At 31.4% G+C, this 27257-nt stretch overlaps 5 protein-coding genes across 11 annotated transcripts in view; 2 read left to right on the top strand and 3 right to left on the bottom strand.

Moving 5' to 3' along the window:
* Window positions 1–8516, top strand: part of Tau (microtubule-associated protein tau) — a 33998-nt gene extending 25482 nt beyond the window's left edge. For 2 of the 5 annotated variants that reach the window (XM_072887289.1, XM_072887290.1), the window contains 5 exons: window positions 300–508; window positions 691–876; window positions 1833–1874; window positions 2608–2772; window positions 7094–8515. In XM_072887289.1, the coding sequence (XP_072743390.1) occupies window positions 300–508; window positions 691–876; window positions 1833–1874; window positions 2608–2772; window positions 7094–7705 (1214 nt within the window). In that variant the 3' untranslated portion in view covers window positions 7706–8515. Of the gene's footprint in view, window positions 1–299; window positions 509–690; window positions 877–1832; window positions 1875–2607; window positions 2773–3747; window positions 6113–7093 lie in introns of those variants that run through there. The other 3 variants (XM_072887291.1, XM_072887293.1, XM_072887292.1) reach the window with 3 other exon arrangements.
* Window positions 8517–8706: 190 nt separating this feature from the next.
* Window positions 8707–12243, bottom strand: LOC140663259 (cyclin-dependent kinase 2). The gene is made up of 5 exons (XM_072887294.1): window positions 11736–12243; window positions 9907–10102; window positions 9544–9816; window positions 9261–9464; window positions 8707–9180 (listed from the first exon to the last, which is right to left on the bottom strand). The coding sequence occupies exons 1-5, from the start codon at window positions 11849–11851 to the stop codon at window positions 9070–9072; spliced, it is 900 nt and encodes a 299-aa protein (XP_072743395.1). The 5' UTR covers window positions 11852–12243; the 3' UTR covers window positions 8707–9069.
* Window positions 12244–12382: 139 nt separating this feature from the next.
* Tsp97e (Tetraspanin 97E) lies at window positions 12383–17807 on the bottom strand. Of its 2 annotated transcripts, XM_072887296.1 has the most exons (7): window positions 17499–17801; window positions 16731–16898; window positions 16301–16399; window positions 16117–16227; window positions 15921–16058; window positions 15593–15720; window positions 12383–15355 (listed from the first exon to the last, which is right to left on the bottom strand). In XM_072887296.1, exons 1-6 carry the CDS (start codon window positions 17556–17558, stop codon window positions 15646–15648), a joined length of 651 nt encoding a protein of 216 aa, XP_072743397.1. In that variant the 5' UTR covers window positions 17559–17801; the 3' UTR covers window positions 12383–15355; window positions 15593–15645. The 2 variants fall into 2 exon arrangements, with proteins under 2 accessions (XP_072743397.1, XP_072743396.1); XM_072887295.1 differs by lacking the exon at window positions 15593–15720 and having other exon boundaries at window positions 17499–17807.
* Window positions 17808–20912: 3105 nt separating this feature from the next.
* The window catches only part of LOC140675331 (uncharacterized), a 32248-nt gene continuing 25903 nt past the window's right edge, over window positions 20913–27257 (bottom strand). For both annotated transcript variants that reach the window (XR_012048363.1, XM_072909700.1), the window contains one exon: window positions 20913–21209. Coding sequence is in view for 1 of the 2 variants with exons in the window: in XM_072909700.1 (XP_072765801.1) it covers window positions 21136–21209 (74 nt within the window). In the remaining variant the exon portion in view is untranslated. The remainder of the gene's footprint in view (window positions 21210–27257) is intronic.
* LOC140675323 (facilitated trehalose transporter Tret1) lies at window positions 21120–26901 on the top strand. The gene is made up of 3 exons (XM_072909682.1): window positions 21120–21211; window positions 21501–21573; window positions 22690–26901. The coding sequence occupies exons 2-3, from the start codon at window positions 21525–21527 to the stop codon at window positions 24075–24077; spliced, it is 1437 nt and encodes a 478-aa protein (XP_072765783.1). The 5' UTR covers window positions 21120–21211; window positions 21501–21524; the 3' UTR covers window positions 24078–26901.

A 27257-nucleotide genomic window follows, 5' to 3' on the forward strand; every position in this document is an offset into this window, starting at 1 on the left:
ATTTATACACGAGCTGACCTATATATGTGTTAATTTATACACGGGCTGACCTATATATGACCTATTACGTGAATAAAATCTCATATACGCCTCATCAACACACAGTAAGACGTTTAATTAATATCCTAATAATTCTGACATATAGTCCTTTTATATAAATATAATCGCATCTCTTTTACATCGCTGAGAAATTGGACTGAATGCCATAGAAAAAATTAGAGTAAGGACAATATTTAAAAAGTCATTATTTCACTGACACAACATCTGTCCCAATAACCGCGTATCTTCTAATCGTACAGAAGTACCAATGAATAAAGTTCAAGTTGGCGCTGCGCCCTCCCCGAATTTGAAGACTGTGCGATCGAAAATCGGTTCTCTGGACAATGCGAGTTACAAACCGGGCGGCGGCAAAGTGAAGATAGAGAACAGAAAGCTGGACTTTAGCAAAGCGCAACCGAAGATTGCCGCGAAGAATGATAAATACACGCCTAGCGGTGGGGACAAAAAGGTTGATCCCTTTGGGAACTGTTATTGAATTAATCACCTTATTAACAATAATATATACTTTCGTGTTTTTTAGAATATCTTTGTTTTTTTTTCTAATTGATACACATTTGACAATTTGACATTGAAAATACATTGAGAAAAGATATTGACTATTATAACTATCGTCAAATTTTTCAATCATAGATCTCCCAAGTGAAACTTCAATGGAATGCTAAGTCTAAAGTGGGCTCTTTAGATAACGCAACTTACAAGCCAGGCGGTGGTGACAAGAAGATCGAGACGGTAAAACTCGATTTCAAAGACAAGGCAAAACCTAAAGTCGGATCTAAAGAAAACGCGAAACATGTTCCTGGTGGCGGCAGCGTTAAGGTGAGGCTCTTGCTCGAGAAATCGCTTAGGAATCCGCAATCTTTGTAGTTTAAAAATCAATGTTTATTGCAACCAGTTCTATAACCAAATTAATATTAATCACAGTTTCTTATTTTTCTCTGATACGTTGTTACGCAAAGAATCGTTTAATAAGATTCTTTTAATCGAGATCCCTAGTTAAAATATTATTATTGTCTTTAATATCGATGCTTTAATTAATAATATTAGCATGTCACCTTTTGCATCACATCTAAAAATTAACTCTGAAAATAATCATTAGTAACTTAACGCATGCAATTATATGCGTTTACATTTACATTTTTATTAATGTTTTTAGTATATTTTATAATTATATGAACGAAAGAATAATACAGCTACTGTTTATTACTATAGATCATTGCATATAAATTTTTGCATTTACGCTAATATTACTTCTTCATTAATTGCAGATTGGCTTCATTTAAATAGATTCATTATATTTAAATAGATCCATTATACAAATACAATGCCCGCTCCGTTCATTATGTCACAAAAGCATCTAACATAATTATTCAGTTATATTATCTATAAATTTCATTGAATAAATTGCATGCGGAATGCTAGCATACAACACAGTGAGACACAAAATTTTAAATTCCAAAAATAATAATTCCGCAAAGGAACAATTCATACTTTGATGATTTCAAAGCGAAGTTAATAAGTTTCCAAATCGGATGATTTTATGATCTACACACAATTTGGAATTTATTAATTTTATTTTACGAGCGTTCAAACTTCTAGACAAAGAATAGTATACGGTTTGTCGATTCTATCGCACATGTACTTCATTGTTGACCTTTGAAGTTCGAATCGAAAAATATTGCCATTGGAAGCTGCAAAGTCGAATTGTGCTAATTCGTATGCATGTGTCGTCTCTTGTCATTATTAACAAGTCATTGTTATTTCTTGGTGTTCAGTCCGCGACTCCGCCTAAGACACCGCAGGAAACGAAGAACAACGTAAGTATGTTACATACCATTAACGGAATAGCGTACGAATTATGCATATCATATGTGTGACGCTTTCTCTATCGTTTCCTTCATTCCGTATTTTTATCCGTCTGGTCTGGCCTTTGTCTGATTGTGACATCTTGAAAAGTCAAAAATTAATTTTTCTTGTATTTCATCGAAATCGTGGAGGTAAAATCAATACGTGTGAAAAAAACAAACACAAACTGAGTAAAAATGCAACTACATATTTCGCGTATATATACATCAATAATCTGTTCTGGAAATCGCTATTTATAATGTGATAGATCGCGGTCAGTTTATTTCCACGATTTACGAGATACGAAAATGTGCTTATCATCACGTTGCAATCGGTAAAGTTCTATCTATATCGAACGGATATAGACGTAAGTAAAATGTATACATTCGATGGAAAATTTAAGCATGGTTTCTGCATGTTTCCAAATTTATATTTAAACTCCAGTTCAATATCATTATATTTCCTGTTATATGCGTATATTGTGCTTTTAACTTGTCATTAATTATATTGATTCAGCAAATATATTATAAATAAACAAAAAATTATATAAGTAATAGGTATACTATTAGGGCTTGTTGGATTATGTGAGAAAAAATGGAAGAAATTTTTTATTTTTCAGTTTTTTTTTATTTCCACTCTCCTCTAATCGCTTAATAAATAAGATTTCATCAAGGAATGAATAATATAGAACGTACCTTCTTTCAGATTCCGACGCAAAAAATAGAAATCAAGGCCGAAAGTAAGATCGGTTCATTGGACAATGTGAAGCATAAGCCGGGCGGTGGCGAAAAAAAGATTTTTAACGACAGAGATTATCTTCGGCAAACAAGTGGTTCCAACGTGGAAAGCGTGAACGGCAGCGGGTCTCAGGTATGTTTAAAAATATAAAAAGTCTTGAGAATAATTTTATAACGAAATTCTTTCTAACTTTTATATGCGACGGACACTCCGACGTGTTCTTTTCACAATTTTCGGTAGAACACATCGTGATAATGAAAAATTCTAGTTTAATAAAATGATATTACTTCTCGAGATTTTTCATATATTATATTTGTGCACCACGTGCTTAAACACGCGTTGCATGCGTCTTCGCAAAACAGCACACTCAATATCATAGACCTACACTTGTAGATAAATATATAAAAAAATAAATAAAATAATATTCACGAAACATAAAGTTTACAAGATAAGATATTTGAAAATATAATATTTAGATATTTTAAAAATTAAAATTTATTTTAGTAATTATAAAGTTTATTTTGCAAAAAGGTAACATCGTCCACTGATTATTTAGATTGATTTTTGCATACATTCTTACAAAAATATGAATGTGTGATGCTTTCTTCAATGCCTCTCTCTTTTATTTTTAAAATACTAATTTTACTAATTTGAACTATTTCTACTGGTTGTTACCTTCGCAAAAGTGCGCCTATCGTGAGATTACAATCTTCATAATGCAAATTATCTGCTCCGTAAAATTGAGCAAGATTAACCGAGTAGTACAACTATCTGTTAGTTAACTCTTTAAATTTTATTTTTAACACGACAGAAAAGAAAAGGCTGTGCAGAACCAGTTAATAAATTATGATTAAAGTTAACTAATGCCAAAAAAATCGGGTCTAAATCGATAAATGCGCACTAATCAGGATAAGCCGCATGAAATAAAATGACACGAATTGTTAAAACTTTATCTGATCCTTCTTAGAATAATATTTAATAACAATATTGGAAATTCAAAATTCATCACATTATCTAAGAAGAGATTAAAAAAGAGATATTTATCTAGTCAATTTAGTCAGTTCGCAAGAATGCTGCAGGCTTAATCCTGATGTCTTGTGCCCGCAGAGCCCCGTGCCCTCCGGCGCGATCACCAACTCCGGCAAGAATGGCCTGCCAGCCTCGGACGAGAACCTGAACCAGGAATGCTAGGTCACGAAAAGTCGGCCGATAGACCCGCTTTAACTATATCATTTGCATACGATTAATCACGTTTACCTATTCAACCCCCTTTAGAGGACGAACGAGCGCGCGGTCCTCGCCTGATCGAGAGCGATGTTGAGACGGACGGCGCACGGAACTCCTCGGAAAAAACAGAGTATTGCGATCGATATCTCTCATCCACGCGCGAATGACGGAATTTTTCGCGACGGGCAAACTTAATCAACGAAGCAATATATGTTGTCACATTGATTGCGAGTTTCAAGTGTACGTCTTACCCTGCATTTGGAGCAATTTTAATTGTCTTTAGAAAAAAAGAAACCAAATGAATAGGTCATGATAAAAAAAAAACATTCTACGTAATATATCTACGTATACATAATAACATCTATTACATAAATACGTAAATCATAAGCGCGCAAGAGAAGCTGAGAAGAGACTGAAAATTTTTATTAATATACAGCAGTAAAGAAAAAAAGAGAAATTAAAAAAAAACAATTTTTCACGCGCATGTGCAAGTTCTTTATTTGTTTTAAGTAATAGCTTTTTCTGTCGAGTGTTATATTCTTGTCATAGCTCCTTTTTGCGATTTTCTTAATCGTTAATATCAACGTCTCTTTTATGCGTCCCTGCTACGTAAATGCGAATATTTCCAAATTATCGATTTTTGATATGCATTTGTGTGCCATGAAAAAACTAATATTACGATGCTTCACAAGTATATCATCGCATATATCAGACTGCAATGATATATTTATAATCTATTGCAATGAATCACGCATAGTACGGTAATCGCTTGAGAAGTTAAATCGATAATGCGCGATAAGAATAACAAACGTATCGACATAAAACGAGTCAAACTATATAAACGAATTCAAATTTCTTATCATACTTGATTTTGTAGAAAACGCGAGTATAATATCATCTTCGAATTTTTGTTATTTAATTTACAGTATCGCTGGCGGTATTTAATAGCAAGTATAACACCGTCTTGTTTCTTATTCTCATTTTATTTAATATTTACGATAGTCTCTTATTTATTTCTTTATACGTAAATAAAAAATGAAAGTACAATCATAAATCCGTGCGTCATTGTAACGTAGGAAAAGTATTATCGTGCACGTCCTCTCAAGGGAAATAGACGTTTTGGAAAAAAAAAAGGGGGCAAAAAGCGCATATATTAATTTTCAAGTGAGGAACTCTTAACGATCAATGCACCTCGGTATAACGCATTGTATACGTCGCATTTCACTGTCATAGAGCGACGTCCGATAATTGAATCGCGACGGTGTGTATAGTTACCGTTCACGTAAAATATAATTTTCGCTCGACATAGTCGGTCTGATGATTTCTGAAGAGACGAGAGACTACAACACAGACAGCAATCTCGATCAACGTAGAATGGATCATTAGAGAGTCAATGTTGCACCAACGGTCGATTAATCGTTAGATAACTACGTAGCTTTTCCGCTCTATCTACATTGCGGCCGCAGTATACGATATAGATCGCGAAATCGTTAAATCTTGGCTTTTCACACGCAAAGTCATCAAGCCAATCAAAATTCTACCAGTGCAACGTGGTCGAAGGAAAATGAGTTAGAGTGTCGGATATAAGGAAAAGTGCCAGAAAAGAAAGAAAGAGCCGCGTTTTGAACGCGCGGGTAAATCGCATCGAATCTGCGCGAGACACCCGTTTACATAGATACACGGAGCTGATTACAGATTGCGCTTATAGAGAGAGATGACAGAATATACGAAATATTCGTGTAAACCTTATTGTAGATACGTAATCGATACGCTATCCCGTTATACCCTGCGAGTATATAACGTAACACCTGATGCATAAGCATCTGGGAACCGCTAATGGTGAGAGTATGTCGACGGAGAGGAGAGATCGATGATGGAAAATGCCCGAGAGTCGCGCGAGACCACGCCAAAAATAAAAATCTCTCACTTACGTCACTACTACCTTAGGTACCTCGTACAATTTACACGTTGCTAGTGAGAGAGAAAGAAAGAAAGAAAGAGAGATATGTATAACACATTATTTACACTATATTGCTTCCACATGAATTATTAAGAGATACTTTAATTCAATTAACATATTGTACGACACTTCACGAAGACATAATGATAATTAACGGTAGATTAATTGTCGTAATTGTCACAAGTTACCACTTCGTACGATCGCAATAGTGTAACAATTATCCAGCGTATTGTGGATTATGATTGCAGGAGAGGTATTATAATAATATTTTTGTTTTTAAATTTATATTTTCGTTTTTTATTTCTCAACACTCCCGCCGAACGCGTTCTCCTCCGATTTTCTTGCTAAAAAAAACGGCTGCGTCCCCTTTTATCTCTTTATAAAAATGTATGTAGAACGCAATTAGCCGCATTATCTAAATGTCTATTGCCAAATATAAAACATACACTAAAAGATACGTATAATCGTCACGCGATGGGTAACATCCAGGAGTAAGACTTTTGTCCATATTTTATTAAAAAGGTTCCATCAAAGTTATCTATATAAATTCTTTAATTTGTAATGTTCCACAAAGATTCTTAAGAAAAATAAATTAATTAAAACTAATTTAACGGACATTTATATCATTTATGCAATTAAAATCTTTATTTTTAAAATTAAATTTAATTTTCTTTGTGTATTTTGAAATAATACAGAAAGATGAAAGAATCTTCTAATAAAGTCTGTTAACATACATTTCTTTCTCATGTTGTAGGACATAATAAGCTCAGATTTAAGTTACTGTTTCAAAAATTAGAAATTTAACTTTGCAGAACCTGTCAGTTCTTTCAAAATTAATTACTTCGTGCAAGAGAGATTTACATCACGAAGATTTAACATTGATATAGACACAATCCTAAAACTAATCCTTGCTGCAGTTTGGCACGAACGGTACCAGCAAACACGAATAACTCCTCAATCTTTCCTTACCGAGATGTCTACTTAGACGTATCTTAGAAAATTTACCACTTTAAAAGGATAATACGCACAGCGTGTGCCTCACCCTCACAATTCACCTCCAAGGTTCGCAAAAGCATCGCCATCACTCACCGCCTGCCAATTAAGAGGTCAGTCTGCACACACTATGTAATTTTTAACAAGAGGGATGCATCCAGTATTACAACTCACTGAATAGTCAATGTATATTACTAGATGCATCCAAGTATATTACGCATCGTGTTTTTCACCCATCGAATTTTTAAAAATAATATTTCGTCGCAATTTCAGGCTCAGACTCCCGTGAATGACCGTCACTTTCCAAGTGATTCAAAGATCGATGATAATGAGATTCAGCCTCAACCGCCACCCTCCACGCCAACCAAAGCAGTCACATCGCCTTCATCCATTGTGACACCCCGAGCCGTTAGAAGCGGTTTGGCCAAATCTCCGGAATCCACGACGCCCAAAAGGCAACTCGCGCAAGAGACGGAGGGTCTAACTCTCGCGAACGGACAAACGTCCAAAACACCCTTGCCGGATGCGACGAATGACAGAAATACACCGAAGGGTCGCTCGCCAACTTCCCCGCGTCCACCCAGCAGCTTGCGCATTAAATCCGCTGATGAGAAGTCCTCCCTCGGCACTCCTAGAAAAACATCCCCCGGTACTCCTAGAAAACCATCCCCCGGTACTCCTAGAAAAACATCCCCCAACACACCCAACAAAACATCTCCTGGCACACCGAGAAAATCCCCATCCCCCAGAGAGTTGCGTCTTCCGAAACTGGCACCTTCGCCGATACCACAAGAAGCAAGTCCAGCAGCTCCCGAAACTCATTCGAAAATTACTTTACCCAAACTGATCGAGCCATCTTCAAAGGCTGCCCGAATGGCGTATTAGAATTGTCGAGTCAAAAATACGATGGGCTTTTTAGCACGTAGCACAAGATAATCTCAGATAATCGCATTTTCTTTCTGCCACTTTTTTAATCAATTTCAAATTGATTGAGTTTTCTTTAACAAAAATCTGATTTTGTTTTTTTTGTCATAATTTTTTTAAAGTTTAAATATCTTTTTCCATGTGAAACTAGATGAATATAAAATATTTTTATTTATATTTGTAGTTTCTGAAACTTATTGTTAATTTCTCTAAATGTAAAACCTGTTAACATCTCAATATTTATATATTAAAAAAAGTTATTTTAAATTAACTCATAAACTCATATATAAAAAGAAATGCGAGAATGTTTGGAATATCTTGTACATTTTATGAAAATGAGTGAAAAAAGTAATAAATTAGAATAATAGTAGAAAATCAGTAAAATATTATACTTGCCAGAGTAGTTGTCTTCTTTTTATTGATAAATATAATCCTAATATATAAGTAAAAAAAGTAAATTTTTTTATTGTAGAAATAATATTTTAATTAAATGTAGATTTGACTCGCGGAAGTAAACTAAAATTTGAACGAAACGGAATAGAGACTTGATCTTTTTTGCAAGTCTTTTATTTTCCTAACTAAATCGTTAATTTCCAACTCCGTATCTTCCTCTATATGGAAGATTAATTTCTAACGGATGTCGGAAACAAAAGTGTGCTGTCCAGATAGATATATCACTGACCTTTAGTAAATTATTAACATAATATTATGTTACAAATATTTCTAATATTGTTTTCTAATTTTATGTTTAATAAATCAGTAGTCAATAATTTTTAAAAGTATTTTTATTATAAATTTATAAATTTATAATTTTGTTTATAAAATATCTTTAACAATTTGTTTATAAATCAATAATTTCTATTGCTTAATATATTTTAAAAGTTATGCAACGTTCAAAAATACATATATTTATAATAGAGAGAAAAGTGAAAGATATATTATAATGTTTGAAAAATACAATTAAATATGGGCATATATTATTATAATGAGTGAGAAATTGGAGGAAAATATGTAAAATAAAGCGAGGAGAAAAAATCGTAATTAATTTACATGAGATTTATGTAGAGAAGTAAAAAAAATATGTATGTATATATATATATATATACACATACATATAAAATATATATAAAAATATGTATGTATATATATATATATATATATGTATATATATGTGTATATATTTAAACTATATTGTTTCATATATAACTGAACACACTTGCAGTACAAAGTTATTTCCTTGCAAAATTATTTTGCATTTAATCAAGTTTTATATAAAAACCTATGCAAATACAGTACGTAATCGGCCATTAATACCATAACTTACGTCAGTTTTTCTTTGGCAGTGGAGGTGGAATTAATTTAACTTCAACGAAATAAGGATGACTCAATGCTTTTCTTGCCGTTATCCTCTGATTAGGATCGTATGTCAGCATATTCTATAAACATAAAAAAAGATGCATATATGCGTATAAATCCTAACGCACGAAATAAATATTATATTTCCTTTTATCCTTACTGAAATTAAATCTTTGGCATCGTCATCGAAAGTAGGTAAAACGTCGCCTAAATTATTTGCATCCCATCTCGGAAATCTGGATGTATAATCCGGAAGCTGTGTTACTCCTGGCCAGATTGTTTCATCTGGCGTACCGAGTATGCGAAATATCCTAAATAACTGATCTATCTCCGAATCACCAGGAAATAGAGCTCTCCTGGTTGCCTATAAAGATCGTATTATTTCGTAAAAATCTCGCAATTATATACGAAATACAACAAGGTTTCGTGCAATTTTCACGTACCATTTCCGCGAATATACAGCCAAGACTCCATATATCCAACGCGCAAATGTACAATTTAGTTCCTAAAAGAACTTCCGGTGCCCGATACCAAAGCGTGACAACCTCATGCGTATACGTGCGCACAGGAACGCCGATCATCCTGGCTAATCCAAAATCAGCTAGTTTTATATGACCTTCTCGGTCTATTAATAGATTCTGCGGTTTTAAGTCTCTGTGCAATATACAACGGAGGTGGCAAAAGGAAATAGCTTTCAATAATTGGTAGAGATAACTCTGTAACATAAAAAAAAAAACAAAACAAAACCAAAGCTTAAAATGTACACTTTTAGCGTCGAAACTGTAAAATGTATCTGATATGATTACCTTGACCAGAGCTGGTTCTAAGCCTCCTTTAACGGAGTCTAGCAACTTTTTAAGATCCTGCTGCAGAAATTCAAAAACGAGATACAGATGTTTATTACCGTCTACGACATCGAACAATTGTATGATGTTTGGATGTGTGAGGTCTTTCAATAACGATATCTCTCGTATAGCGGTGGACGGGACGCCTTCTCTTTCCCTGATTTAAAGCAACACTATTAATTAAACAAAAATGTGCATGACTATACCTGGTCAATGTGCTAAAAAAATATCTTTATAACAAATTTTCTTTTGTTTTTTAACGATAGTAATATTCTTCTTAATTGCGAATCATTAACTCACAAATTTGCTTATAAACATTTATGTGATAAACACAATATTTAAAACATCAAAATAGCATCGGTGTGAAAAACATATATTGTACAATAACATAATATAAAAGCAATTCTGTTAATTTCTGTTAATCCTTCCCAAGAAAAACTGTTATCTCTAGTGAGATTGCAAGAAATATATATATATATATATATATATATATATATATATATATGTTCTTATCCCATAAAATAATTCTAATAAGAAAAACTTATCTTATTAAATTATTATAAAATTACATAGTGTATTAAATAAAAAAATACCAAATCAAAAACCAGGCGAGCATAGCATAATGGGACAAGCTGAATAATGTGGTGCTACGAAAATTAGTGTAACGTGGCCCCCGCAGATTCAGCTGACCCCAATATGCAGATTGTTAGCAGTGTGTTAGCAGTGTGCACAAGCAAAAAGCCCAGCTGATATTGCAGTTCTGCAAACTGATTATTTTTCAACATATATGGGTAAAGGCCAAAATTAATTTTGTAATATCAATTAAGTTAATCAATATTTATATCTTATTAAAAAATTGGCTATTATTAAAATTTAAAAGAATACATTATTAAAAATCTAAAATTATACTATTGAAATGTGTTTCTGGATTTACCTAAATTAAGGATAATTAACATTATAACCCACTTATATATACACACACACACACACACACACACACATACACACACACACACACACACACACACACACACACACATACACACAAAGATACAATAAAACAAATTTTCCAAAATTTGACGAAGAAGACTTCTTGTTAAAATAATTTTCAACTATCCTTATGCTTACAATCTTCAAAATTGATGTGTTTTTATATACAATTTATATATAAGTTAAGAATGTAAAGTATACTATTATATTAAAATGTTATCAAGCGTCAAAGACAACAGATATTAATAGTAGCTATGAAAATTATATTCTGCGCTAGATTAATGAAAGCTCTTAATAATCAAATGCTATATGAGTCTGAATATAAAATAAGAAATTATTAAAAAAACATGTGCTTTCCTCTAACAAGCAAGAACAATAAATTAATAGGTAAATTAAAAAAGTTAGTTACACTTCATTAAAAATATAAGAGGAAAAGGCACTCCATATATATATATATATTATTGTTTTATTTTATATATACACTTCACAATCAGTGAGACAAGAGGATCATTAAGGGTACAACAAATTGCTTGAAAAAGTTGAGAATTAACTGATTTTCCATTGCGATATTTATATGTACACATTCCTTCATCCAAAAAAAATTTCGCCAAATTGATAACAAGATTATTATAATAAAAAAGTGTTGAAAACATTTCGAAAAGGGTGGAAACGTGAGGTAACTTTCAGGAATTTTATTTGCCAGGGTCAGAATTTATGAGTCACCGTAACATGTTTAAAAACAGATAGTGACATATCCTAACGTGATGAAGGAAGCGGGATAGACGTGTAAAGCGACATACGTTTCTAGTCGAATCTTCTTGAGCGCCACCAGCTTCCCGGTGAGCTTGTCCATGGCCTTGTAGACAACTCCATACGTTCCCTCCCCTATCTTCTCGATCTTCACGAAGTTGTCCATAACCTCACCGTTGTTACGCTCGTCCTCGTTGCGAGCTCGTGGACGCTGCTCCTCTCCGGCCAAGGCCGTCGCGCCTTCCCTTACGGATTCCGTCGTCGACGCCGTCGTTGATGTGCGTCTTTTCTCTGAGATGGACGTGCGAAATCACGAAGGTGATCAACCCACCTCGTCGACGAAGCCGTTTTGGCGCGCTTGTTTATCAACACGGCGGGAAGTACTACTACACACGATTCGAATGTGGCATAGTGGTGGCCATTTTTATTTTTTAGAGGGGATGGAGAAAAGAATCGATAACGTGAATCGATGGATGTTGGCTACTCGAGATCGATGGTCGTTAACCCGCGTTATTAAATAATCGACAACGTAACCCGGGTGAACAAACTCTATAATATATCTATTTTTATATATTTATCAATTACAAAAATTAATTGTAAAAAAATTAAAACATATATATTTATAATTTTTTGGACAAAATATCAAGAGAAAAATATTTTCACGCAATATATTGAATAAACATACATCTGAGAGATATTGAGGTGTTATTTATTTATTTATCACAATCACTATACGTGGAAAGTTTCAACAATTGACTTGATTTATTAGTCTGTTTGATATTTTGTTAGTGTCATAAATGCAATAAAGCATAATATAATTTTGTTTAATTATAATCAAAATTTCTTTTTTAACTTTGTATACGCGCTTAACATATTTTTTTTTAATCTGTCTTCCATTGAAACATACCTATGCATGAATATCGAAAACTACGCGAGTACTCAAGATTCGATTTGTTTCAAATTCTGAGTGAAACGCGTGTCTGCGATATCTCGAATTTCCACGTATGTATCTCTAAAAGGATATTACATATACGATCAAGACTTTTTTTAAGGAGATAAGTCGAGTATAATTCAAATATGATAATTTCCATTGATCTCCAACATATTACGTACATGATTTCCATCACACCTTTAAGATTGTCGGTATTTAAATCCTTCCGCATGTATCTCAGATTTTGATTTCCAAAAATGCATTACACATATAGGTAATATTGTATAATTAAGTCTCTAACATCATTTCTGTTACACAGAAGTGCCAACCATTCTCATATGTGATTTTTGTCAATTTTTTTTCTCGATTATTCTTAGAGTTATACGTTTCTTAACTGTTTAAATCTGATTACGAGTATATTATATATGTAATGTGATTATGATACGATATTTAGATAAAAATATGTATATAGGAATTACGCTACCGTACATATCTTGCGTGTACAACACGCGCGTGAGCTCTATTCCGTACACATAAAATATATGCACGTTTCTACCAAAGCCGGACAGAGGCGCGTAAAAATTGGAATGTGAGAGAAATTACTTTTATGCTCGTCGGAAGATATATCCACAATTACTTTTTGTTCGTGAAACATAACTGGTTCTTTAAAAATTTGCTTTGACTAAAACATCCATTAAAAAAAATGATATATTAAAAAATTCATCGAAATAATACTTTTTAAATATTAAAAGTATCTTCAAACGCGTGCATGTCACATTAAACTAAACTTTCATTGTTCAATAACGAATTCTATAAAATCTGTTTATACTCATTGTCAGTTTACACTCAATATTCTTAAAATATTTAATTTTATATTTTTAAAATTTTGGGTAAACGTAACAACACATAGCGACGATTTCAATTCGCTATTGAACAACAATGATTGTTATTTGAATAGCCTTTCGGATAAAGATACTCACAAAAACAAAATTACAGCCAGATTCCATCTCACGTAATAGGATTGAATAGAAAATATGCTATATTTTCTATGTCTAGAATGGGCGTGATGTATGTAAACGTACATTATTTTCATGCATATTCATCTTTCTCATAAAGAAATTTAAGACTTTATTATGCCAATTGTCTGAAAGAACCTGGAAGGATATTATTTTCCAAAGACATTTTTCATAATATGTATATTCAATGATTTAAATATTTTTTTCTTATAATTGCAAAAGCTTAAAAGCTTTAGATTAAGAATTCTGCAAGAATTATGCAAGAAAGCGAGACTATTATAAAATTCAATAACTCCCCACCAGGTCGTTTAGGACATCTAACATTTAGCTTATATTATGCATAAGTCTTATTAAAATGCACAATCAGAGTAGCATTTAATTTCATTTCGCGAAGCATTTGCATTGAATATTTTTGGTGGATGAAACTTGAAATATATGATAAATTTTATACTACTGATATTTTATCAAACAATAGTTTGTTAATACATGTTCAATATATATTTTGAGTAATTTTATAATATCTATATGTATAAATATATGTATAAAAGCATATAAGAAATAAGAACGACCATTATACTTCTAAAGATCTGGTAGATATACTAAAAACATAAGTCAAGTTTCATCCAAATTAGATACAACTTTTCTAAGAGTATAATTACAATTTTTTCCAATTATTTGGATTAAAATTTTTCCATATATATATATATATATATATATATATAACAGAAGATACTTAGGCTATCGAAAATTTGAAATATAAAAAATAATCTCCTCAGACGTAAAAATATAAAGTTATCTAAAAGTGTACTCAAAGAGGATATGACAGAATTTTTTTTTTCTCGGAAGATATAAATTTCTAGCTATCATCGAATAATTACGTATATAATATGTAATATTATATGATGTTATTCTCATATATATGTATGTATGTATAGGAGAGAAAAATATGATTGATACGATCGTAGATGTCATATCATCTATGCTGTTACCATGATTACCTATATTCTTCCATAAAAAAATATAAAAAAAATTAATTTGCATATTTCCTTATAGCATTTTTATCTCAATCCGTATATTTTTAAGATAATTTTAAATATTATAACATGTCTGATTTCTTTTGAACTAGCATAATTATCAACAGCATAGAACAGTATGCTAGATTTTCATCATCGATTTCCATCTTATCAAAGAGTTATTGACAACATAATGCAAAGAAATTGAATAGACTTACATAATGTTTTCCGTCTGTAGACTACAAGGCGCATTGAGGCTTGTTATTGAATGTTCTAAGTGACTAGAGCACACATTTCTGTAATTATTTGTCTAACTCATTCTAAAATCTATAATTGCCCAGTTGAAAAATCAGCTATTTTTTCTGTTGAGCATTATAATGTCTATATAATCGTTTCAATATTAAAAGATAAAATTTAAATTGTAGCTTTTGAAAAATATATTGTGTAACATATAAACGGGCAATCAAAAATGAAATTAATTTTATATATATATCCCTTGTTCGTATTGTTCGTATTATTCTCTTTATACTCGACAAGAATAATGTGAAATAATATGAGTAAAAAAAAAGATTAAAGAAAGATAATTAATTTTTTTCAAATGTATCGTCGAATTAATATAAATAATTATGTTGCGGAAAAACAGCTCTTGCAGCTTTTTCCTGTGGATCTAATTGATTACGGTAATGTCTTGCCAAAAAAGCTGCAATCACCTGAAAATATTTAAGTTTATAAAGTTCAGAGAGAAAATTCACATAAAGATAAAAAAATATAAAAAATATAATATAAAATTTATCAAGATCCCTTTTTCTCTGCATAATATATACATGTAATTTATAGATTTTTTTAGAATATTATGAATGGACATTAGCATATGAATATTTGAATCGATAAAATTATAACACTAAAGAAAAATAAAAAAACCACACCAACATAATGAAACCACCCACCATCTGTTAGGAGGATCATATGAAGTGACAGAGGACATGGCGATGGTGTTAGACTAGAGGAAAGCACTAGGATTAGCTCGTGGATCTTTCTGGTTCCTGTATCTCACGGTCAACCATACACCAACAAACTGTAATCGGGCACACATGTTATATTGCATTAGTAAAATGAAAATTTTTATTTTTGTAACCAGTAATCAAAGCACTTATAGTAGGCATTTATATAATAAAATTTTATACACTCCCAAATGTTAAATAAATCATATTCTGAATAATGTAATATATTTATAGGTACATAAAAAATAATGTGACATTGTTTGTAAAATCTTACCTCTGTAAAGCTAAAGAATAATCCTATGCTGCCGCACAATTTAAATGCATAATCAATGGTAGATTGCAATTTGTGCATACATGTTGGACAAGGTGGACAAGGCATTAAATTGGTATCAATTGATTGACAGCAAACCTTCTGTAAAAGATCACAATATTGAGATTATTAAATATTATTTTTATTCTAAACTACTTACATTGACATCGTCACAAGGTACTGCTGGATCATCAACGGTATTGTTAAATCCACAGCAGTTAAAAGTAGTTTGAACTTTTCTCTTTAAATCAGATTCAACATGTGTCCAACCCTAGAAATAATTATTAAATTTTATTTATCTCTAAAATAATATGATTGCAGTGTCTTCTGAATGCAAAATTTACCTGTTCAGCAAGTTGTTCTTGTTGTTTAGTGTTTACAGCAAGGCAAGCGCAGGCAATGCTGAATTGTATCAGGAACAAAAGGAATAAAATAAGCATGTACTATAATTTGTTATTAAGGAATTGTACATTTCTTTTATTGAGTGTATAAGAGAGAGAAAGAGAGACAGAGAGAAGAGAAATAGAAAATATATTATTCAATATTGATCGTCAATAAAAAAATTATACAAAATATATTAGATGTTACTGATAATAATACATAGAGATGTAACTATAGTTTTAAAATATTTTATCAAAAATAAAACATATAAACAAATATTCTTTTTTTACAAATACTAGACATATAATAACATAGGTTTAAAAAACTAAATAAGAAAGTTGATGCTTATTTTATGAGCCTAACTGACATCAAATTACAAGTTGTTAAGGATACAAAGAACAATAAAACCTGATGGTGTTTAACAGCACCAATCAGGCCCAAAATAGAAATGAGAAACAGGATCACTCCGCATGCTAAAATACCACCAATAATAGGAAGATTTGTAACTAAGGCGGATGCTCTCCCATAAACGGCAACTCCTATTAATATAAAGGCAACAACCTGTAAGAAAAGATAGTCATTGATAAAATTTCATTATTGATCCTAAAACCGTAATACAAAAGTGATTCATTATTTATGATAAATGCTAAACAATCTTAAGCTGACACATTAGACTAGTGCATAATATGAATACTAATTTCCAGCTGCAGATTATTACAGTCGTCATTTAAAATAATTACTTATACTTATCTCAATATAACAGTAATATATTTAATTAAAAAAATCCATTTCTCGAATATTGTATGACATTTGTACTAATATAATTCTTAATGCAACAAACGTTATCTGACAGTCAATGACAAGAAGAAACAGACAATGTAAACATTGATATAATTAAATCAATTTTCTCTTTCTTTGTGTGTACCACTTAATCATTTATGTATATGTATTAAAATTATAATCTACAGCGATAAGAGAGACAGAAATATCTCTCTAATCGGTCAATGTGCACTCAAAATTAGTCGATAAATTGCAACGCACAAATACTTCCTTCCTGCAAATATCAAAGTGAGGAGTGAGAAACGTGCGGTCAGATGGACGAGGATCAGGAGGAGAAGTATATCGCGGAGAATACTTAAGGCGAAGGATGCGTCTACTTACGATGTAGAGAATGTTGAGTGCTGTCAGCGCATTTTTGGAGCACGTAAAGCCGCCGCACATCTTCGGCAGCGCCCGTTCTTCCCTGTCCTCGTCGAATCCCTGCAGCCGCGGTCGACTCGCGTCGCGGGCGATTAACAATGCACGTGAGACTCTCGGAGCTCTCGTCGTGCTTTACACGAAGGAACAACGTGCTACGCGATTACCGGTTTCACAAATTCACACTTCAATCTCAGTCTCACACCGAAGTCCCCGCGATGGCAGACAATTCACGACTGCCCGAACTGCCCGAAGCCCGAACTAGCACGATGGCGACGATCGATGCGCTCGATAGATTTGCGACTATCACGCGCGAAACACAAACGTCAGTAAGTACGCGCGACGTGCTTGCCATGATATAAAAGCCAGCGATTAAAATCAATACGCAACATCGGTTAATTCGATTTGCGTTCCAGAGACACGAGGAAATGATTTTTGCGCCTATTCATAATAATAAAATCGTCAATATAAACGATGTAATTTGTTAAAATTAATGCTGCCTTCGAGTTTTATCATTAATGTTGACGTCAACCCGGAAAACGCTTATATTTATGTATTATTAATCTACATACAATGTGCGATAGCAGTAAATAAATTTAAACTTTGATATATTTTGAATATCTTTAATTTTTATTTCTTTGAAGCAACAAAAAATGAGATTAAATTTCTCTTCTTTTAAATTTTAAATCATTATACGCAATAGTTTTATCAAGACTTTATCAACGTATTTATATTGTTATTTATTTGTTTATTTATTTTTTTTGGAAAAAATGCAATGACGAAAATAGGAAAATATCTTTTGCCTTGTTTTACATCTTACAAAAGAGATACAATCTCTGTGATGAAATATTTGCATTTTCTCACGAAGTTTCACCAGTGACAAACGTTTACATCATAAATATGTCATATCAAAACTCAAGTGGATTAAACGTTAACGATATGAACGCAGATAACGCGTAACATTTTCTGTATTAAAATTACAGTTACGTAGCTATTTGTATTTTTTACATTTTGTTTGAAAATTCTCTATCTTATCCATTTTATTAACATAGAAAATGTTACAACATTTGTATGTATGTGTATGTAGCTAGTATTATTTTTTAAACAAATTTATATATATACATACTTTAAATTTATATGAAATTATAATGATTATTGACTAGTTATTGATAAGTATACGATAAGTGTACGATAAGTTTCTTAATTTTATTTATTAATTTAGCTTAATATACTAATAATTAATGTGTCATGTAATAATTAATAATTAATATAACTAATAATTAATATGTTTTTTAGAATAATTGTGGACATTATCTATTAAGAATCATATTTTCAGCATAATAATCATGAAATTAAAATATAAACTATGTAAAATTTATGTATTTCGTAATATATAAAATTATAGTTTATTCTGTTATTTTATTTTTTATACTATTATTTCTTTATATTATTTAATTTACAAATCTATTCTCTGATATAAGTAACTTACAATCTATTTTCTGAGTAATTATTAAATATAAATAATTATTTTATGCAAACATTTCTAAAATACTATTAGTCAATTATAAAATTTTTAATGTTTAACAATGCTCAAATTTCAAAAATACAAAACCCGCGATACATTTTCTATACAGGCTAATTATAATCGATGACGCATGTTTTCGCAAAAATTTGTGATACGCCACATTTGCAGAAAGATGTGTATAAAGACTAAGGATATGTACATAGACGTATGCAAAGTGATCAGGGTTTCGAGACGATAAAGATTGCGTGTACATTTTATTTAAAGAGAGAGAAAAGATTCTATAAAAGAAATTTGCAAACATCATGATTATTAATATTAAAAATATATTACTAATGATTTAGATAGAAATTCATTATCCTTCAGACAGTTATCAAAACTTTTATATAATTATCCAAAAAAAACTTAATTTATTTGAGGAAAATAATTTAATATTTAATTATATTTAATATTTTTAACCAAATATAAGAATGACGATTGAATGCTTTAACGATGTTACTTTGTAAATTCAACGCGAGACACCTAATATTTTCATTATTATATATAATTTATATATAAATTCATATGTAATTCTATATATAAATTTCATTATTATAATATTATAATTTATAATACACAAATTGTCGAGAAAGATATGTACTTAATTTTATGTTTACGCAAATTATATTTAACAACGTTTCAGTACGTGTATTGGATGCGCAAAACGTGTTTACGATAATATCAAGGTTCCGAGACGTGATAACGAAATTGCCATCTGTATCTGATTTAAATGTAGCCAGGAAAACATTCAAAAAAAAGTTTACAAACACCAGACATTATTATGAATGTGCATTATATTACCAATAATTTATTTAAAAATCTTATTATAGACTTATTTTATACACATTATTATAAATTTCTTAACATTCTTAATATAAAAAATATTACAAAATTACATTTATTTTCTATATAATTTTACATATTTTTTATAATGTATTTAAAGTAATATAAAATAGTTATCATAAAGGAAATTTCCATTTATAATGACTTTAATTACAATACAAATTACACGAATTTATTATGCAAATTATTGCGCAACATATTATTTAAGAAAAATAGAGAACTATGAAAAAGGGAAAAATGAGTAAAATATTTAACAAAACACATAAAAATGATAATCTGGCGCTTTGATGATTCTACTTTGTAAATTTAATATATACGAGATGCCTAGAATTTTTATAATTTATATTACAAATTATTGAGATCAAGACAGAAGACTTTAGTCTTTATTTATATTATAAATAATATATAAGTGTATAATAACTTGTGCATTACAAAAAATGATTACACTTTTATATGTTCCTATTTTTGGTCACTATTCTCATCTATTATTGATAACAGTTTCAAAGAGATTATTATATCATAGTTGCGATGCTAAAATGATCAATTACTAATACCAAGACGCATATAATGTTGTTGTATATTTGTTATTGTTAATCAGTGGCTTGTAATGAAAAGCTTGTTTATGAATAACTCTATATATAGAATTTTCTCTTTAATTAAAATAAGATATTAATTCTATTACATTATGTAGCAGAAAACACAAACATGATAATTTTATTTTCAGATTCTGTAAACTTTAATCCATTTTAATTATTAACGCAATTAATATGAAATACTTCAAAGTATTTTATTTTTTCAAATATAATAATAAATATAATTTAAGTTAATTGAGGTAACAATTAAATGTTAACAATAGCGATTATTAGAAATCATCAACATACATATCTATTAAATATACGTGATATTAATTATTTATTGATTATTTTTATACACTTTTATATTTTACAACAGCATAGAATAATATAGTTTGTGGAGAGAAAATATTTTATACATGTATTATTTATATATATTTTATAATAAAATAAATAAAATTGTTTATGATAAGAATTAACAGTATGACAGGTAAATACCCTCATAAAAGTGGGGACAACGATAGATTCGGCACGAATTGCTCTGATAACGAAATCACTGATAAAGTAACTTATAAAATCTACAGCCGTCATAAATACGCTTCATTCCATCGGAAATGTGGGTCCATTAAAATCCGGACGTCGTCAAGCTCGTGGACATTCGTCTTTTCTGGTAGCAGTTCCTGCGTTTCATCGCTATTTCTGTAAGCACAATATCAAGTTAAAATTTAATAAACTTTTAATTAAGAGATTAATAGACTTTTTATAAACACTTAAAGCAGAAATAAATTTATTTTTTATATAATATATAAGTTTTACTTTGAGTGCGATCATTTAATCCTCGGATGGCCTGACAACCGATGGATCTTAGATCAGTTTCGACTCAAATCATCAATTTTTATATTAGCAGTACACATATAATGTTTTATAATTTTTAATTATAACATAATATCATATTTACATTTTTCTGATTATAAAGTGTTCTTATTTCAGTCCTGTAATAAGAAGAAATAAAAGATGGAGCAATTCCGTAATCGCTGGTGTCAGTATTTAGCAGCAATTACAGGTATTATAAATAAAATTTAAACTATTTAACTTTGTAGAAATTAATATAAATGTGTGTTGTGATAATTACATAAAATTTTAAAGTATTAGTTGCGAATGCTTTATGACCTGCGTCTGAAGTTGTGATACAACCAAAGAAGAAGTGATTCCGTATGCAAACATAAATTGAAAACATAGAATAAAATTTTGTTATACAAATTTTGCTAAGTCCTTAAGAAAAATTGGTTACAAAGATTAAAAAATTAATAACAGTTATGATTTTCTAAGTTTGAACAACAATCTTATATGTTGTTAAATCTTAATTTAATAAAATAATCGTTTATTTTGTCAATAAAATGTATTTTCTTACATATTTTGAGCAGTATCAAAATAAATTTAATAATAACACAAAAGCTTTGTCATATAAAAAACCTACATGTTATATATGTGTGTATATCGTTTAATTTTTTTAAATGTAATATATAACGATAAATAAATGTATTATATTAAAAATATATCATATTAATTTTCTTATTTCTAAAATTATTTTTCTCAAAAACAAAGTTTTGTGAAAAAATTTGACTTCACATTTTCGATTTATTTTTTCCCTTGCAGATATTATTATTTTAAATATCTCTGTACATATAAAAATTTAAATAATTATACTTGAACATATACTTCGAAATTATCAAGAAATCAGAAGTCATTTATATCAGCTACAGATAATATTATCAGTGATAATCATATTAAAATTGTAATACTAAAGAGATGATTACAAAAAATATAAGATTATACGTCGTGTAAAAATTAGTTATACAAAGAGAGAAATCAAAATTTCAACATCAAATAAGCAAGATTCAAGATTTATCTTAAACACTTGTTTTCATAGAGAAACATTCTACATAATACTATTCCTAAAACTTACATTTATATTTTTCCGCGTAGAAATAATTTATCTGGACTTTATCTCTCATCTAGAAGATTAATTAATCTCTCTGTATATAGATTTTTTGATTAATTGAGAATTCTTTTTTCTCCAATAAAATATTTTGTGTATACATATATAGGGAAATCAAGTAAAATACATAACAAAAGAAATATAGTGTTAATCATTTACATTTGTCCGATTTTTTCGCAGCTACCATATCGATGGCCACTGCCGGATCTCACATAGGCTGGACATCACCATCCTTACCAATATTGAAATCTAACTCCTCTTATGTCCGGATAACATCCGACGATGCCTCTTGGATCGCCTCGTTTTATCTTTTGGGCACCATACCCGGATGCATTTTAGCAGCTTTCATTGTCGATTGGTTGGGTCGGAAGATGAGTTTACTGATAGCTGGTGTACCTCTATCTGTCGGATTTATTATGATAATCACAGCATGGAATCCCTATATTCTCTATGCTTCTCGCTTTATTAGCGGTATCGGCCAAGGCGTAGTTTATGTCGTTTGTCCGATGTATATCGGTGAGATAGCTGATAAGGAAATCAGAGGCGGCCTTGGCTCCCTCATAAAGCTAATGGTGACTTTCGGGGAACTGTACGCTCATGCAGCAGGTCCTTTCGTGTCCTACGAATATCTTGCTTACATCTGCCTATTGTTGCCACTGATATTCTTCTTTACCTTTCCCTGGATGCCAGAATCGCCGTATTTCCTGCTGATGAGAAATCGTCAGACCGATGCGATGACAATTCTAAAACGTTTGAAACGTCGCATTTCCGAGGATCAGCTGGAGGAAGATCTGCAAGAGATGCAGAAGACGGTCGTTCGCGATCTCAGAGATCGCGGTCATCTTGCAGATCTATTCAATACACCTGGTAACCGACGTGCCATCATCATCAGTTTTGGTCTACAACTGATTCTTCAGTGCAGCGGTATCGCCGCAATCGAGTCGTACACTCAAGAGATCCTGGACGAGGGCGATGGGGCTCTGCCTGCTAGTATCATGGTTATTTTGCTTAGTATGTTTCAATTGATCGCCGGTGTCGCAGCAGCGATTCTGGTTGACAAGCTCGGTAGACGGCCGTTGCTTCTGAGTACCACTTTTCTAGGCGGAATCGCGTTGATCATTGCCGGTATGTTTTACTTTCTCAAGTTCGCATACGAAGTGAACATGACCGGATACGGTTGGATACTTCATTCATCCGTGATATTTTACGAGCTGATTATCGCTCTGGGCCTGAATCCGTTACCATATATGATGCTAGGCGAGTTATTCTCGACTAACATCAAGGGCGCTGCTGTGTCATCGACTAATCTGGTGTCTTCGTTGCTTGCCTTCGCCGTGTCCAAGTTATACCAGGTGATCTCCGATAACTATGGAGTGTACACGTCCTTCGGCTTGTTCGCCTGCACCTGCTTCCTCGGTTTAATTTTCATCATGATATTCGTACCAGAAACCAAAGGCAAGTCACTACTGGAGATTCAAGAGGAGCTTCATTGTAATAAGAAGAAAACAAGGAAATCAGAAAACAGAGAGAGGAACAACGAGCAAATTCAAATAAGTACGATAACTTAGGTCGATAGACGAAAATAAGGATGTTGTTTATGAGAATTTACGCATAATAATTTTCGAACAATAGAAGTAAGCGACATACGTTTTCCGGATTATGGGACATTCGACAGGGAATCTCGAGGTGTCCTTCCGGTTACGCTGGTTACGTCCGAGTCAATCGTAAAAGCGAACGAGCAATATTTCCAACAATCATGGGTAAGCTCAATTGCAATATTTGAATAAATAATTGGACTGTCATTTTAATAAGACATAAATGAAAACAGCGCGTTATTATTTGCAAAAATGAATATTACTGTTTGCAAATTATTACAAAAAAAAGTCAAAGAGCATTCCCTGTCAAAAGTCGATAATTTCACATAAAAAATTCAAAAGAAAAATTTGAGAATTTTTACGTTGTCACATAATTTTAAGTCTCTTATATTTGTAACTTTGTTATTTTCGACAATTTTTTCCCATACTTTTATCGTATAATGTAAAACTAAGAGATTCAACTACATGAAATCGGAAAAATCAAAGTTCGGAGGAAGAATACCTCAGATAAAAATTAGCTTGTAAGAGTTTAGCGTTTAAGAAAGGGCCCTTATATTCCATTGAAGAAGGCGCTTCGATTGAAGTAACGAGATCGCCGAAGAGCATTTTCCGATCAAGATATCATCATCATATATTAAAGACAAACTAAAATGATTAAAGACAAACCTTAGCAAGCGACACATTTATTTGGATTACATTTAAATTTTAAATTTTAAACCTGAATAGAGTTTAAATTTTGAATAGAAATTAATTCTTTTCATTTGTATAAATATACATTTTAATTCAAAAAATATCTTAATTAAAACATTTTAATTAGAAAACATGTGATAAACTGCGTAAAATCTACCAGAAAAATAACGATAAAAATACAATATCATTGTTTCTTTGTTCAACATTAGCGACACATGAAAATTGATCGTTTTATTTACACAAAAAGCAAACGAGTTGAGTATATTTAACGAACGCAATAGTTATGTAAACGCACAATTGCTCCTACCATATATATTTCTATCAAAACAGATCTGTGTGCTTTCCGATCACTTAACTGTTGCATTCGCTCTGAACACTTTTTAAATTTATTTGCAATAACTGTATAAATAATTGTTCAATTATTGCACTTATTTTGAGTTGAAATGATGTTAACTTGATCGGCAAATGTCTCGATTGGCGAAAGAATCTCAGCCGAGAATAATGCGAATTTACAGTTTGTTCGGTGGTTTCCGAAGAACCGTTTCAGAAGAATCGCTTCTTTGAGATCCATCGTATAATCCAATGTGCGTTTTAGCTAGACCCCTAAACAAGAGCAATCTTGCATGACCACCTTTTCTTCCCTTTTAGGCAGGGTTAAACTGAAACTTAAGACTGCTAGTTTTTAATTAATATCATAAGATATATTCTTTTTTATTCATCTTTTGATAAATATGTGGGCGAGCTCTGAACAGGCAAGAAATTCTCACGAATTTAGGCAGAAAAGTTTTAATTCTGCAAAATAAATTATTTTGTCATGATAAGATATTCAATGAGTTTAACGGTCGTCTAATAATTGATAGATAAACCCGGGTTTGATTCCGACTCATGTCACCTCCGTTAGTTAAAATTATATTTGAGAAAATGGGATTTATATATTATTTTTACAAAAATAAACTCGCGAGAACAAACAACATAAAAAATTTCTGGAGCAGTAAAATTCTGTTTTCTAATTACAATATCATTAGATGGTCAGCAATATCTTTTTATCCTTTTAAGCCATAGTTAATTGAAATTTAAGACATAACAACTCCAAATATTGGGAAAGCTTAATTCGATGAACAAAAGTAAGTTTGTGAAATCATTATCATCTGACAATTTACTCACGAAAAATAATTAATTTTCATGGGAAAATTATTGAAAGTGCAAACACCACCTAACATAAAAAAGATTTAAAATGCTTGCGCAATATGCTATAATAAATAACTTCTTTCTTTTCCTTTTTAATTGTTCTTTAGAGACTCAAAAGCACGATTCAATATCTCTTTTGTCTCTTCTGAATTTTCAATCTCTCAAGCCATGTATAAGGGTGACAATCAGTGATCAAATCCGAAATCTATCGACTATTAATCGGCCGCTTCGGAGCCATATACTACTCCGATTATTTGATTTAATGTTTCCCTTTTAGATAAGATGAAACATATGCGTTATAAGAATATATATAGCGCTTCGGCGTAGAATATAACTGGCCCGATATTAGAGTTAAAGAAAAATACATTCACGCGTTTTTTCAACGCGTCTTAGAAACTCATCGGAATATCCGGTGCGTGCTTTCGTGCGTAAGTGGTCGCCGATAATAAGTGGACGTCTAACTGACACGAAGAATCCAAATTTCATAATCGGGTTAATGGCACTTCTCTCTCTCTCTCTCTATTTACCAACTAAAAGAAGGGATTTATGTTTGCTCCCGTTGATACGATCCACCTGTTACGTAGACCAAAGAATACATAGCTGTGTTTGACGAGTAAACAGTCGAAAATGTATAAATGAATAGAGCACCTACACTTGCTCGTAAAAGTAACTAGCGATAATTCGCCTTTATTATTACGGCTATGCGGAGCACGTTTGTTCTTAATATCTTATAATATCTTATAATATCTTAACTCTCGAGTGTGTCAAGTATGTTCACGCTATTGCATGACTCTCTACACGTCCCTTTCAGGCAGGGTTCAAAGACTAATCGAATTTCATTTCAACTTCAGATTTCTACAATGTAGAAGTTTGCAATATACGTTGACAATAAATAAAATTATTATTTAATTCGCAACTATATCAAACGTGGGTTTTCTTCCTCCATTTTTTCGCTTCCCTTCCTATCTCTTTGTAATTTCTATAGTTTCAGACGTTTTAGGAGGCGGCTGCTGATCGGTTAAAGGTCAATAAAGAAGTCATCACAAACCGGACAACTAGTATGTATATTTTTGCATTATAATAACCCCGTTTATACATAAACGCTTTATTACAATATAGAAACATAAATTTTTATGTCTCATCCATTTTAACATCTCACAACGTTCCTCGCTATGATACACATCTTGTGTGGTCGAGATTATTATATATTACTACTACAATCCCTGGCATAAAATCTCGTCAACGTGCCCGGAATGCGGCCACTCGCATAAATCT

The sequence above is a fragment of the Anoplolepis gracilipes genome, chromosome 2 (genome assembly GCF_047496725.1).
Source record: "Anoplolepis gracilipes chromosome 2, ASM4749672v1, whole genome shotgun sequence".
Classification (NCBI taxonomy): Eukaryota; Metazoa; Arthropoda; class Insecta; order Hymenoptera; family Formicidae; genus Anoplolepis; species Anoplolepis gracilipes.